Below are 16,678 nucleotides of genomic sequence, written 5' to 3' on the forward strand. Positions count from 1 at the left end.
TTATTTTCAGATCTTTATCTATTAAGAGGGGATGAAGGGTGGGTAAAAGCAGGGATGTAATGGGAGTAGTGCATACCAATTGTGTAAAATAACTAAAACAATTATGAAATGCTTACATATTCCTGGCCAGTATAACTTGAATTATAAATGAATCATTAAAGACAAAGATTCTTAATCAACCATTTATCTTTTCCTTTTAAAATGTAAGGCATCAAACTTGGAAGATCTATAACTTTTTTATTTGATGGTAACATACAAACAAATGATAGTTTAGATAATATTTTTAAAGTGCTATGATCATTGTAACTTTAATCAGATAAAACATAATTATTATTAACATTGTTTACATTATAGCTGATTTGTCTAAATTCTAATTACAATAAAATATGTCATGTTTTATCTTATCAAATAGTTTTTATATTGAGAGTGAAAGAAACAGTAAAATAGAGGAAAAATTGGTGCCATATCCAAAAGTATTACTTCAGAAATTTACTTTAATATCATATTTATATTAAAATATTTTATTTGTCTCCTTGGTATTTCTATGAGCTATTAAACTGTTTGTCCCTATATCCCTATTTTACTCATGGAGAAACAAACATAGTATGTTTAGTAAATTTTTCAAGGTCATTCACTACATCAGTATAGCACTGGGAATCTAATTTATTATATTTTTCTTATAGAATACAGTACCTAACACAGTGCCCTAAAAGAGTAGGTATTCAATAAACAGTCATTGAATGAAAGAATTAATGGACAAACCATTCTGTTCTATGAAATCTAAAACATCTATAATATTTGCTATTTCTTTACTCAGTAAATTGAGCAGGCTGGAGGAGCAGTTGAGCAATAAACTTTATGCACTCTCCTACCCACAAGTTCGGATTGTCACCTGAAGGGGCTTTGCAAGATGGTATTGTCTGGTCATTCCTGAAATTATACACTTCCAGGATGTCCCACATTCCCCATAAAGAGAGTCATTAATCTGGTTCATGTAACACTGGCTTTCGTGGTATGAATGAGGTCCACCAGCTTCTGGCGGAGACCAACTTCTTTCACAAAAGTCTCCAAAAATCCATTATTAGTAATGAATGTACTAGTGATACCTAGCCTAATGATTTTTAGTGAAACTGTTTTATATCTTGGTCCTAAAGAACCATAGTTAGTGGCAATCTTTGAAAATAAATCACTTGGCTAGTATTGGCTCTGGCTATCTCAGGCCTTGCTGATGACAATTACAATGCTAGAAAGGATAACTCAATTTATTTCCTGAGTTAATTTGTCATAAGTTCACTTGCAATTGTAAACATGATAAAGGTCACAGAGGCATGACTTTTAGAGTTGATAAAAACAATGCAGTAAAGAACACGAGTATTTATTTACTAGGAATATGACAAAAACATAACAGTCATTCCCAGTGATGCACTGTCGAGTAGATTAAAAATTGGTATCCATGTCATTGGCACTGATGACTAGTTACCTAAAATATAAGTAAGACATCTCATGAAGGCATTTAAGGCTAAAATGAATTCCTTAAACTTTGATGGCATTCATATTTTGCCATTATGAGAAAGAAAAACATTTTACTTCACAGAAAGAATATATTAAAATGAAATGAAAATATTTTTATATCTGTCACCCAAATTTAGTGATTGATCTAAAATTTCACCCAGGTGACATTTTTATTAGGACACAGTCTGGAGAAACTTCAGAATTCCACATCTCATTTGCTAATATTTTAAACAAATGATTCACCAGACCTGCCTAATTGAATGGTATATTTCCACTGGACTGAATGTCCTAATTATCATTCAAGACGTATCTTAAAGATTTATCAAGCATTTACTCTCCATCTTACCATGTCTAAAGCTCAGAGATATTTTGAGCTTGAAAAGAGTATCACAAGAAATTTATAGCAGTCTGTAGTACAACTATTACCCATTCTTAGAGCAAAGCCACAACTAAAATAGAAATAGACAAAAATAAAATAAAATCATTAAGCATCAACTTATTGGGTAAATTAAGTTTAGATACCCATATGATGCAAAAGAGTCACTTTTATATAAGCTTCCCCATCTTTTAAACTTAGACCACAGTCTATGTTGTCATCAAAAAAATAATAGCTAACTGAAGCCAGGAATTCATTTCGTAATTGTGTCAATTATTTTAAAGATACCATTATTAAGTAAACTTTAAATTAGTTTGTGTACAACCTCATAGTGACTAGAAATAAGATAAATACAAGCACCCCCTACCACCACAGCAAACACACATAACAGATTCTTGAGACTTAGACCCTTAAACATGTCTGCTCATCACTCAATCCATTTGACCACCCTTTCCGTCCACACCAGGCCAAAGAGCAAAATGTTTTCACAGAAATTCTCTGGGTTGCATATTCTTAATTGCCTGAACTATTGTGGACAAAACATCACATTTTTAAAATCTTAAAGCACTTGTAAGGGTCATACATGTGTGTTTACTGTCCTTGTTGCTTCTGTCCTGGAGAATTTGCTTGACCAGAGCTCTCTCCAGGGCGGTCTGCAGGAGTGAAAGGAAACTGAAATCCATAGCCATTGTACCCATCCAAGTAGACACACTGGAAGAAACTGATGGGACCTAAGGAACAGAGCATGACAGTTTGTTAAAACATGCAGAACATGAGCAAAAAAGCACAGTGAGGCAGTACAGTGCGGCAGATAAGGTCACAGATTCTGCCATCAGCCTCCGTAGCTGTTGGCAAGTTACTAAACTTCACTGTATCTTGGAGTCTTTATGTATAAAATCAAAACAACGAAAACTGCACAGAAATATTATGACAGTTAAATGAGTTACATGTGCTCTTAAAATTCTTCCTGGTACATAATAAGCCTTTAATAAGTGATAATAAAAATGGCCTGGCAGAGAAAGTCAAAGTTCTGATCATATAGACATCTGTTGATATGCATAGCAATCATAGAGACATAGTCACAGGTTTCAAAACATGAGCTTATCAATATGCAAAGCAACAGACTGTGTGTGTGTGTATGTGTGTGTTTTATAATGTCACAGAGAGGTGGTGCCAACATCTAGAAGTTTTATTTGCCTTTACTTTAGAGGCAAGAGCTTTCCTAAGGTGGCTTGGTTGCTCTTTGAGCAACAAAGGTAGCAGCCAGGTAGCAGCTCTGAGTAGAAAGCAAAACAGGAAAGTTAAGGGAGTGTGGTGCAAGTAAGGACTCTGGACTCAGTAAGCTGGTGCTCCCACGTAGCCGCTTTGGTAAAAGATGGCGAGTTTAGCATCTCCTCACAATCTTGGGTGCCTACAAACTTCCAGTGTTTTCTATCCTATCCATTTGCATTCTGTCAACCAGCCATAGATTTTTGCAGAAGGCCAGGAAAGAAAAATGATAATTAAAGCTAGTGGTGTGTGGGAAATAAGGAAGATGGCCAAATCCATATGAGACTAGGGGTTAATGAAGTAGAATAAATCAAAGGATAGGAAAAAAGGAAGCTGGAGAAGAAACCAGGGAGTATTCTGATTCCATTTCCATGGGTCACTGGGTTTTCAGGGATGACAATAGTTTGAAGAATCTTGAATTTAGTTCTCTTCTCCAGTGCATCTCATCTGGAATGATTTCTCTTTTCTTCTATCTTCAAACCGAAGCAATAATACAACTCCCCTCTCTTCAAGTTTGTGGAGGTTATGGGAGCTTGGGGGTTAGGCAGGCTGCAAGAGGGACAGTAGTAAAGCTGGCCCTGCACAAGGAGAAATGGAAACCCAGTGCTAAAAGTAGAAGGGCCTATCAATGACAGGCTGCCTTCCAGCTGCTTATCAGAAGTGGACACTGTTTTGACACATTTATTTAATTGATGTTGAATAAGCTACTCATAAAAATATTATTATGACTGCAAATATTAGAACTTAAATTAAAGGTTCATGAATATCAGGCAATAGAACTGCCTTCTTGTAAGATGAAGATAGCAAATATCATTTTGATGCAATAGATCCCCCAACTGAGGTTAGAATATTTGACACCATTTTACTAAAAGTATTTGTGTTTTGTTTTTAATTAAAATTTCTACTTTGAAATAATTGTAGATTCACAAGTAATTGTAAGAGTTAATACAGAAAGATCCCACATATCTTCACCTAGTTTCTCTCAATGGTAACATATTGTAAAACTATAGAACAATATTCCAACTAGGAAACTGGCATTGATACAATTCACCTGTCTCATTGAATCATATTTTAATAGTTATTTAAAATATATGAGATTTCAAATGTTTATGTGACATAGCCACAAATTATTACCAGTAGGTTAATAATTGGGAAAGTGTTGCTATATAAAATGAAAATATGTCCAGATTGACCTATAATTCTTTTTCTTATGGATTTTGTAATATTACTCAAAGTATTATAAGACTCTGCTTATTTCCCTATATTTCTCACAACCTTATTACATGAAGGATTATAATAAGTGTCTTATCTACTGCAGTAGTTCCAGCATCCAAGGAAGTACTTGGAACATAGTAGGCATTCAGTATCTGTCTAATGAATCACCTATTAATACAGAGTAGGAGGCATTTGCTATTGTAAGGGGCATTTTAGTAATTTCCTGCACAAATACATCCAAAAAGCACTGGAGAATCAAGAGACATCATTTCTTCAGACAAATATCTAGCTCTTTAAAAGCATTATGTGACACAAACTTCAGTTATACCTATTTCAAAAATTGCTTCCTTTATTCTGTCCTGCAATGACTTTCATGCATATGTAGATTTAAAATTTATTGCTTTACCATATGAACAAAAATGTCTAATTTGGAAGAACCGAAATAATGAGAAACTTGGGCATTGAATTTTGTAACTGCATATGAATATTGATTGGATTCTAAAATAAATGATCCCAAAGATTGAATATTTAGAACCTACCATATATCTAGAAAAATCAAAAAGAATCTTGAATCTTAGAAGTGAGTTTCCAAGCAATTGAATTGCTAAAACCTATTTCTTCATTTTTTTCTACCTGATTTAAAAAAATTTGGCATGTTACTTCAGCTGTCCTATTATAAAGCAGGCGATAACACACATTTAAGAATAGATTCAGCCAGAGTACTAAGGATCAGAAATATGTAGAAAGATTTGCGATAAATGCCACTTCAATCATTACTGGTAATTCTTCCAACTATCTGCCTCTTGCCTAACACAAAAGTGATACGCTTCTCTTTAAAATATAAACGACCTACTTTAATGTTATTCTTCATGGCTATGCTAAAAAATTTTTTCTTCGAATACTGGTCTTAAGAGAGTCTAACATTTTTACATAGATGCAGCATCTTTAATATAGAATGATTTATTACTTTTAATCTCATTATAAACTTACTTTTCTGCTTCTTTGTGGGAAACACATCTTCAGTTTCTTCTAGTGGATAAAAAATATAAAAGTAAATAACTTGTACATTTACAACTATTATATAAATACATATGGGACTGAGAATGTCTAAACAGAAGCACACTATGAAAGAAACAGGAGTTACCCTTTTTATAGTATACTCCAGATTTGTACACAGATTCTATTCATATTTTCACTATAAAATTTAATAGGCAAGAGCCAGAGAGAGAAAGGGAGCCAATGAAAAAAATGTCATGCTACAAACAATTGTTTAAATAGGAAAATTGGCCCTGATGTGTCAGATATTCACTAATGAGGATAGTTGACATGCATCCCTTTCCTGAGAAGGGATCTTTGATGCTCAGAGTTACAATTTGGTAAGGGTAAAATCTGGCTAAAGATGAACATTTTAGTCAAAATAATTTCAAATTTGAAGGGACATATGTTTTTCGTGATCATCCTTGCCATGAAAGTAGAGCGGCAGCCCTGTATCCTGCATTCTTCCCATTTCACGTCTGATTCACTATTTATTTATTTTTGCTGTAGTAATATCCATTGCAAATTTATGTAGTGTTGGATAACTTGAAACTATTCCTTTGAATCCCTTTCTTCTGATTAGAAGTTCTTAACTGGTATCCACGAATGGGGTTTTGGGGGGGTTTTCTATAACATGCTGAAATAATTAGAAGTTGTGAGAGAGTGTGTGTGTTTGTGTGTTTGTGTGTATATGTGTGTTAGTGTGTGTGTTTCATAGAAAGTTGGGTTTATAGATCTTATCAACTTTTCAATTGGTTCTAGAGCAGTTCCCCTCAGAGTGTGATCTATGTACCAGTAGTTTCAGCATCACTTGATTTATTTATATAAATGCAGATTTTTAGGTTTTAACTTAGACATTTAATTCTAAGGAGACCTACAGTTGATCTGTATAAACATTAAAGTTTTAGAAGCACTGGTCTATGAGTAAAAAACCTATTAGGGTGGCTAGTCTTAATAATTCAATTAAAAATATATATATATAATATAGTATTCAGAAAGGTATCTTTTTTTTTTTTTTTATAGTTTTTTTTTTTTCTTTTATTGTAATTATTATTATTATTATTATTATACTTTAGGTTTTATGGTACATGTGCCCAATGTGCAGGTAAGTTACATATGTATACATGTGCCATGCTGGTGCACTGCACCCACCAACTCGTCATCTAGCATTAGGTATATTTCCCAATGTTATCCCTCCCCCCTCCCCTCAACCCACAACAGTCCCTGAAGTGTGATGTTCCCCTTCGTGTGTCCATGTGTTCTCATTGTTCAATTCCCACCTATGAGTGAGAATATGCGGTGTTTGGTGTTTTGTTCTTGCGATAGTTTACTGAGAATGATGATTTCCAATTTCATCCATGTCCCTACAAAGGACATGAACTCATCATTTTTTATGGCTGCATAGTATTCCATGGTGTAGATGTGCCACATTTTCTTAATCCAGTCTATCATTGTTGGACATTTGGGTTGGTTCCAAGTCTTTGCTATTGTGAATAATGCGGCAATAAACATACGTGTGCATGTGTCTTTATAGCAGCATGATTTATAGTCCTTTGGGTATATACCCAGTAATGGGATGGCTGGGTCGAATGGAATTTCTAGTTCTAGATCCCTGAGGAATCGCCACACTGACTTCCACAAGGGTTGAACTAGTTTACAGTCCCACCAACAGTGTAAAAGTGTTCCTATTTCTCCACATCCTCTCCAGCACCTGTTGTTTCCTGACTTTTTAATGATCGCCATTCTAACTGGTGTGAGATGGTATCTCATTGTGGTTTTGATTTGCATTTCTCTGATGGCCAGTGATGGTGAGCATTTTTTCATGTGTCTTTTGGCTGCATAAATGTCTTCTTTTGAGAAGTGTCTGTTCATGTCCTTCGCCCACTTTTTGATGGGGTTGTTTGTTTTTTTCTTGTAAATTTGTTGGAGTTCATTGTAGATTCTGGATATTAGCCCTTTGTCAGATGAGTAGGTTGCGAAAATTTTCTCCCATTTTGTAGGTTGCCTGTTCACTCTGATGGTAGTTTCCTTTGCTGTGCAGAAGCTCTTTAGTTTAATTAGATCCCATTTGTCAATTTTGGCTTTTGTTGCCATTGCTTTTGGTGTTTTAGTCATGAAGTCCTTGCCCATGCCTATGTCCTGAATGGTATTGCCTAGGTTTTCTTCTAGGGTTTTTATGGTTTTAGGTCTAACATTTAAGTCTTTAATCCATCTTGAATTGATTTTTGTATAAGGTGTAAGGAAGGGATCCAGTTTCAGCTTTCTACATATGGCTAGCCAGTTTTCCCAGCACCATTTATTAAATAGGGAATCCTTTCCCCATTTCTTGTTTTTCTCAGGTTTGTCAAAGATCAGATGGTTGTAGATATGTGGCATTATTTCTGACGGCTCTGTTCTGTTCCATTGATCTATATCTCTGTTTTGGTACCAGTACCATGCTGTTTTGGTTACTGTAGCCTTGTAGTATAGTTTGAAGTCAGGTAGCGTGATGCCTCCAGCTTTGTTCTTTTGGCTTAGGATTGACTTGGCGATGCGGGCTCTTTTTTGGTTCCATATGAACTTTAAAGTAGTTTTTTCCAATTCTGTGAAGAAAGTCATTGGTAGCTTGATGGGGATGGCATTGAATCTGTAAATTACCTTGGGAAGGATGGCCATTTTCATGATATTGATTCTTCCTACCCATGAGCATGGAATGTTCTTCCATTTGTTTGTATCCTCTTTTATTTCCTTGAGCAGTGGTTTGTAGTTCTCCTTGAAGAGGTCTTTCACATCCCTTGTAAGTTGGATTCCTAGGTATTTTATTCTCTTTGAAGCAATTGTGAATGGGAGTTCACTCATGATTTGGCTCTCTGTTTGTCTGTTATTGATGTATAAGAATGCTTGTGATTTTTGCACATTGATTTTGTATCCTGAGACTTTGCTGAAGTTGCTTATCAGCTTAAGGAGATTTTGGGCTGAGACAATGGGGTTTTCTAGATATACTATCATGTCATCTGCAAACAGGGACAATTTGACTTCCTCTTTTCCTAATTGAATACCCTTGATTTCCTTCTCCTGCCTAATTGCCCTGGCCAGAACTTCCAACACTATGTTGAATAGAAGTGGCGAGAGAGGGCATCCCTGTCTTGTGCCAGTTTTCAAAGGGAATGCTTTCAGTTTTTGCCCATTCAGTATGATATTGGCTGTGGGTTTGTCATAAATAGCTCTTATTATTTTGAGATACGTCCCATCAATTCCTAATTTATTGAGAGTTTTTAGCATGAAGGGTTGTTGAATTTTGTCAAAGGCCTTTTCTGCATCTATTGAGATAATCATGTGGTTTTTGTCTTTGGTTCTGTTTATATGCTGGATTACATTTATTGATTTGCGTATATTGAACCAGCCTTGCATCCCAGGGATGAAGCCCACTTGATCATGGTGGATAAGCTTTTTGATGTGCTGCTGGATTCTGTTTGCCAGTATTTTATTGAGGATTTTTGCATCAATGTTCATCAAGGATATTGGTCTAAAATTCTCTTTTTTTGTTGTGTCTCTGCCAGGCTTTGGTATCAGGATGATGCTGGCCTCATAAAATGAGTTAGGGAGGCTTCCCTCTTTTTCTATTGATTGGAATAGTTTCAGAAGGAATGGTACCAGCTCCTCCTTGTACCTCTGGTAGAATTCGGCTGTGAACCCATCTGGTCCTGGACTTTTTTTGGTTGGTAAGCTATTGATTATTGCCATAATTTCAGCTCCTGTTATTGGTCTATTCAGAGATTGAACTTCTTCTTGGTTTAGTCTTGGGAGGGTGTATGTGTTGAGGAATTTATCCATTTCTTCTAGATTTTCTAGTTTATTTGCATAGAGGTGTTTGTAATATTCTCTGATGGTAGTTTGTATTTCTGTGGGATCGGTGGTGATATCCCCTTTATCATTTTTTATTGCATCTATTTGATTCTTCTCTCTTTTTTTCTTTATTAATCTTGCTAGCGGTCTATCAATTTTGTTGATCCTTTCAAAAAACCAGCTCCTGGATTCATTTATTTTTTGAAGGGTTTTTTGTGTCTCTATTTCCTTCAGTTCTGCTCTGATTTTAGTTATTTCTTGCCTTCTGCTAGCTTTTGAATGTGTTTGCTCTTGCTTTTCTAGTTCTTTTAATTGTGATGTTAGGGTGTCAATTTTGGAACTTTCCTGCTTTCTCTTGTGGGCATTTAGTGCTATAAATTTCCCTCTACACACTGCTTTGAATGCATCCCAGAGATTCTGGTATGTTGTGTCTTGGTTCTCGTTGGTTTCAAAGAACATCTTTATTTCTGCCTTCATTTCGTTATGTACCCAGTAGTCATTCAGGAGCAGGTTGTTCAGTTTCCACGTAGTTGAGCGGTTTTGAGTGAGATTCTTAATCCTGAGTTCTAGCTTGATTGCACTGTGATCTGAGAGACAGTTTGTTACAATTTCTGTTCTTTTACATTTATTGAGGAGAGCTTTACTTCCAAGGATATGGTCAATTTTGGAATAGGTGTGGTGTGGTGCTGAAAAAAATGTATATTCTGTTGATTTGGGGTGGAGAGTTCTGTAGATGTCTATTAGGTCTGCTTGGTGCAGAGCTGAGTTCAATTCCTGGGTATCCTTGTTGACTTTCTGTCTCGTTGATCTGTCTAATGTTGACAGTGGGGTGTTAAAGTCTCCCATTATTAATGTGTGGGAGTCTAAGTCTCTTTGTAGGTCACTCAGGACTTGCTTTATGAATCTGGATGCTCCTGTATTGGGTGCATATATATTTAGGATAGTTAGCTCTTCTTGTTGAATTAATCCCTTTACCATTATGTAATGGCCTTCTTTGTCTCTTTTGATCTTTGTTGGTTTAAAGTCTGTTTTATCAGAGACTAGGATTGCAACCCCTGCCTTTTTTTGTTTTCCATTTGCTTGGTAGATCTTCCTCCATCCTTTTATTTTGAGCCTATGTGTGTCTCTGCACGTGAGATGGGTTTCCTGAATACAGCACACTGATGGGTCTTGAGTCTTTATCCAATTTGCCAGTCTGTGTCTTTTAATTGGACCATTTAGTCCATTTACATTTAAAGTTAATATTGTTATGTGTGAATTTGATCCTGTCATTATGATGTTAGCTCGATGTTTTGCTCGTTAGTTGATGCAGTCTCTTCCTAGTCTCAATGGTCTTTACATTTCGGTATGATTTTGCAGTGGCTGGTACCGGTTGTGCCTTTCCATGTTTAGCGCTTCCTTCAAGAGCTCTTTTAGGGCAGGCCTGGTGGTGACAAAATCTCTCAGCATTTGCTTGTCTGTAAAGTATTTTATTTCTCCTTCACTTATGAAGCTTAGTTTGGCAGGATATGAAATTCTGGGTTGAAAATTCTTTTCTTTAAGAATGTTGAATATTGGCCCCCACTCTCTTCTGGCTTGTAGAGTTTCTGCCGAGAGATCCGCTGTTAGTCTGATGGGCTTCCCTTTGATGGTAACCCGTCCTTTCTCTCTGGCTGCCCTTAACATTTTTTCCTTCATTTCAACTTTGGTGAATCTGACAATTATGTGTCTTGGAGTTGCTCTTCTTGAAGAGTATCTTTGTGGCGTTCTCTGTATTTCCTGAATCTGAATGTTGGCCTGCCTTGCTAGATTGGGGAAGTTCTCCTGGATAATATCCTGCAGAGTGTTTTCCAACTTGTTTCCATTCTCCCCATCACTTTCAGGTACACCAATCAGACGTAGATTTGGTCTTTTCACATAGTCCCACATTTCTTGGAGGCTTTGCTCGTTTCTTTTTATTCTTTTTTCTCTAAACTTCCCTTCTCGCTTCATTTCATTCATTTCATCTTCCAGGGCTGATACCCTTTCTTCCATTTGATCGCATCAGCTCCTGAGGCTTCTGCATTCTTCACGTAGTTCTCGAGCCTTGGTTTTCAGCTCCATCAGCTCCTTTAAGCACTTCTCTGTATTGGTTATTCTAGTTATACATTCTTCTAAATTTTTTTCAAAGTTTTCAACTTCTTTGCCTTTGGATTGAATATCCTCCCGTAGCTCGGAGTAATTTGATCGTCTGAAGCCTTCTTCTCTCAGCTCGTCAAAGTCATTCTCCGTCCAGCTTTGTTCCGTTGCTGGTGAGGAACTGCGTTCCTTTGGAGGAGGAGAGGTACTCTGGTTTTTAGAGTTTCCAGTTTTTCTGCTCTGTTTTTTCCCCATCTTTGTGGTTTTATCTACTTTTGGTCTTTGATGATGGTGATGTACAGATGGGTTTTTGGTGTGGATGTCCTTTCTGTTAGTTTTCCTTCTAACAGACAGAACCCTCAGCTGCAGGTCTGTTGGAGTACCTGGCCGGCCGTGTGAGTTGTCAGTCTGCCCCTGCTGGGGGGTGCCTCCCAGTTAGGCTGCTCGGGGGTCAGGGGTCAGGGACCCACTTGAGGAGGCAGTCAGCCCGTTCTCAGATCTCCAGCTGCGTGCTGGGAGAACCACTGCTCTCCTCACAGCTGTCAGACAGGGACATTTAAGTCTGCAGAGGTTACTGCTGTCTTTTTGTTTGTCTGTGCCCTGCCCCCAGAGGTGGAGCCTACAGAGGCAGGCAGGCCTCCTTGAGCTGTGGTGGGCTCCACCCAGTTCAAGCTTCCAGGCTGCTTTGTTTACCTAAGCGAGCCTGGGCAATGGCGGGCGCCCCTCCCCCAGCCTCGCTGCCGACTTGCTGCTTGATCTCAGACTGCTGTGCTAGCAATCAGCGAGACTCCGTGGGCGTAGGACCCTCTGAGCCAGGTGCGGGCTATACTCTCCTGGGGTACCGTTTCCTAAGCCCGTCGGAAAAGCACAGTATTCGGGTGGGAGTGGCCCGATTTTCCAGGTGCCGTCTGTCACCTCTGGAAGGGGAACTCCCTGACCCCTTGCGCTTCCCGAGTGAGGCAATGCCTCGCCCCTGCTTCGGCTGGCGCACGGTGCGCTCACCCACTGACCTGCGCCCACTGTCTGGCACTCCCTATTGAGATGAACACGGTACCTCAGATGGAAATGCAGAAATCACTCGTCTTCTGCGTCGCCCGCGCTGGGAGCTGTAGACCGGAGCTGTTCCTATTCGGCCATCTTGGCTCCTCTCAAAGGTATCTTAATATAAGTGTAAATCTCAACTTTTATTTGATAAGGTCCCATCCTGTGTGTCTTTTCTCAAAGCACTATTTTCCACATTGTTGGTTAATTTGGGGCACTGGCAAAGAATTTATACTTCGTTGGCTAGGACAATGCTTAGGCAAATACTTATTGCCTGCAGACAAATTTAGAAGTGGAAGAGAAAATACTTTTTTTTTATATGCAAACTGTGTACCTGACAAAGGTCTAATATCCAGGATCTATAAAGCACTTAAACAAATTTACAAGAAAAAAGCAAACAACCTCATTACAAAGTGGTCAAAGGACATGAACAGATACTTTTCAAATGAAGACATACATTCAATCAACAAGTGTATGAAAAAAAGCTCAACATCACTACTCATTAGAGAAATGCAAATCAAAACCACAATAAGATAACATCTCACACCAGTAAGCATGGCTATTATGAAAAAGTCAAAATATAACATATGTTGACGAGCTTGCAGAGAGAAGGGAACACTTGTAGACTGCTGGTGTGTGTGCAAATTAGTTCAACTATTGTGGAAAGCAGTGTGATGATTCCTCAAAGAGCTAAAAACAGAACTATCATTCAACCCAGCAATCCCATTGCTGGATAGAGCTGGAGGTCATTATCCTTGGCAAACTAATGCAGGAACATAAATCAATATACAGCATGTTCTCACTTATAAGTGGGAACTAAATAATGAGAAAACATGAACACAAAGATGGGAGGAACAGACACTGAGGCCTACCCGAGGGTTGAGAGTGGAAGGAGAAAGACGATCAGAAAAAATAACTAATGGATAGCAGGATTAATACCTGGGTGACGAAATAATCTGTACAACAAACCCCCATGACATGAGTTTACCTATATAACAAACATACACGTTTTCCCCTTAACCTAAAATAAAAGTTCATTTCTTTTTAACATAATACCTATTTTATAGCAGCCCTAATGAAAAAACCAGGAACTTTTCAGAAAAAAAAATAAAGTTAGCTGAAGCCCTCACTCTACAGATGGAGAAATTTTGTCCTGGAAAAACTTTACGAAGTTCATACATCTGGAGATTGCAGGTTTTCCTGACTGTTTGTCCTCTGGCTTGGACTGGAAGAGTGCAGGGATTGAGTCCGGCCTTCCATTTCTTCCTTCTTTCCTTCCTTCCTTCCTGATGGTGCTGCTAATATAGGTGACTCATCTCAAGTCTTCTTAATAAAATCCTGGCATTCTTGTAATTCTTAATGGAATAGTGATTTTGAAGTATTATTCCTGTAGACTGGCAAATAAATGGATCTGATAATTGTAAATAAATCAATACCCAACTAGTGTTTTTAATATGTGAAAAGATGTATATTTTCCAAATAATGTTAAAAAGCTGTTTGTTTTAAAAATAAGCCTACCATGTAAACGTTGCCTAGAAAAGCTGAAGATTAGATCAAGAATAGCTAGGAAAAAAAAAAAAAGACAGACAAAAACCTTATAGCTTTGAGAGAAAACTTGTAAATGATCCAAAGACAGCAAACTCACCTTTAGCTTTCTTTGTAGCTGGTACATCTTCAACATCTTCTAGAGTACAGAAAAAAGGCACATAGAATCACAGTCAATTTTTCAGTTTTCCCAAAGAGGAAGTATTGTATTTAAAGGTTTTTAAGAGTCACGAGATCCCTGAATCTACAAACTCAGCACCTACAGTCTCCATAAATAAGAGCTTTCTGACCAAAACAGGCACTTCTCTGACTTAGAGAGAGGATGTGGAGAAAATGATGAGTGCTGCACTATGATAATCAGGCTGGTAAATGTTACTTAGGGAAAAGGCCTGTGGTGACCTCCAAAACCCACCCCCAGGTTTCCCTCCTCCTCTGACTCCTAAAGCTCCTTTCAAAAATCATAATCATTTATAGAATTTAGGCAAGTTAAGGTAAATGGATTCACACATACAGGCTAGATAAACAGATCAGTGTCTACCCACACAATTTATTAGCAGATTGATTAGATTTTAGCCTTTTTGACAATTCTAAAAAGCCCAGAAATAAACCCATGCATATACATGGGTCAACTAATCTTTGAAAAAGGTACTAAGAATAAACAGTGGGGGAAAGATAGTCTCTTCAATATATACTGTTGGGAAAACTGGATATCTATATGCAAAAGGATGAAAGTGGACCTTTGTCTTCCACCACCCCAAAATCAATTCAAAATGGATTTAAAGACTTAAATGTAAAACCTGAAACACTTTTAAAAGTAAACACAAGGGAAGAGCTTCTTAACATTGGTATTGGCAATGATTTTATGAATCTGACACTAAAAGTATAGGCAACAAAAGCAAAAATAAACAATTGGAACTATATCACATTAAAATGTTTGTGTATAGCAAAGGAAACAATGAACAAAATGAAAAGGCAAATTACAAAATGGGAGAAAATATTTGCAAGTCATATATCCAAAGGAGGTTAATACCTAAAATATATAAGACATTGATACAACTCAATAGCAAAAAAACAAATAAATGGGCAAAGGATCTGAACAGACACTTTTCCAAATACATATACAAATGACCAACAGGCACGTGGAAAGATGCCTTATATTATTAATTATCATGAAATAAAATAAAACCACAATGAGATATCACCTCAAATCTGTTAGAATAGTGATTATCAAAAAGTCAAATGAGATGTGTTGGTGAGGATTTAAGAGAAAAGGGAACTCTTGTTCACTTTTGATGGGAATGTAAATTGGGATTGCCATTATGGAAAGCAGTATGGAGGTTCCTCAAAAATTTGTTTGTTTATTTATTTATTTTACCAGTAGACAATAGTCATCCTCAACATATTTAAGAAGAAGCTACCATATGATCCAGCAATTTCACTTCTGGGTATATATCCAAATATATATCAAATATATTGTATACTTGAAACTTTCTAAGAAAGTAGATCTTAAATGTTCTCACCACACACACACACACACACACACATACACAAACACAGAATGGTGGTAACTACATGAGGTGACAGCCATGTTAATTAGCTTGATTTTGGTAATTATTTCATAATGTATATGTATATCAAAATATCACATTGTATATCAAATATATATATAATTTTTATTTGTCACTTATACCTCAATAAAATTAGTGGGGAAAGGAAGACACTACATTTGAACTAAAGCTCAAATACATATACAATGACTCTTAAGTTGTATTGTGTAAATCACTTGGTCTTTTCTGCATTCAACTTACAAGCACATATTGGAATAATGTGGAAGTAATTTTAAGTCTGAGGTAATTCTAGTGCAATATAATGGAATGATGCTTCAATTTTTAACATTTGAAATTATCTGAAAGGTCAGTTTTGTGTTATTTATTTAGATTTTGCATACCAACTGTTCACTAATAAATGAAAAAGGGGTAAGACAGGGTCAGTATGCAAATTCCCTCTAATAGGAAAGCAATGGGACCTTTATAGAAAAATGGTATTATGTAGAAGAACACAACAGAAAAAGAAACAAAATTACTAGAACATTTTTTACTATAATTATTAAAGTTTTGATCTGGTCAGTTTTAAATAATATTTAAACATAGGTTTAACTCAATTAAATACTGGATAAAATGACCATGGTCTTGAACTGCTTAATCAACTGCTATAAATAATGGAACAGTAGAAACTGTTATATGATGTTGTGAAATAACTTAATATCTATATTTTAAAAATGATGTCAGTTCCTAAACAAATCAAATAATATCTTAATTGTGTAATAAAGTCCTATTAATTCCTATGAAAGTTCTGTACAAAAATAAAATGAGGCAAAGTCCGTGTCCACAAAGAACATATATTTTATTTTTGTAGATTATAGCACACTTGAAACTTATTCTTTGGATCAATTTATTACCACTAGAAAAATAGATACAAATGGAAGGAATAAAGACCTCAGTGTCTTCAAATTCTATATTCTAATCCAGCATCAACTGGCTATAAGTGATAAAAGCTGGCAAGAGCTGAGTCACGTGTCAATTGCTCAGGAGACAGAAGCACAAGAAAGTAAACTGCAAGCCTAGGACACTTGCTATAGAGATGCATTTTCTGTGGAGGTGACTTAACAGCAAACATTTACAGAACTAGGAATAAAATTCAAGAAAGGAATAAAGCACTTACTGTCCACTTATTCTTACAACTTGCACATTGAGTGAGTGGTAG

The 16,678-nt window shown here is 36.6% G+C and overlaps 1 protein-coding gene across 1 annotated transcript in view; it reads right to left on the reverse strand.

The window, feature by feature from the left end:
* Nucleotides 1–217: 217 nt before the first annotated feature.
* The window catches only part of TRDN (triadin), a 428,350-nt gene continuing 411,889 nt past the window's right edge, over nucleotides 218–16,678 (reverse strand). Inside the window, 3 exon segments of the mRNA NM_001372516.1 lie at nucleotides 218–2,619; nucleotides 5,363–5,401; nucleotides 14,016–14,054. Coding sequence (NP_001359445.1) covers nucleotides 2,480–2,619; nucleotides 5,363–5,401; nucleotides 14,016–14,054 — 218 coding nt within the window. The 3' untranslated portion in view covers nucleotides 218–2,479.

Source organism: Pongo abelii, chromosome 5, assembly GCF_028885655.2.
Source record: "Pongo abelii isolate AG06213 chromosome 5, NHGRI_mPonAbe1-v2.0_pri, whole genome shotgun sequence".
NCBI lineage: Eukaryota > Metazoa > Chordata > Mammalia > Primates > Hominidae > Pongo > Pongo abelii.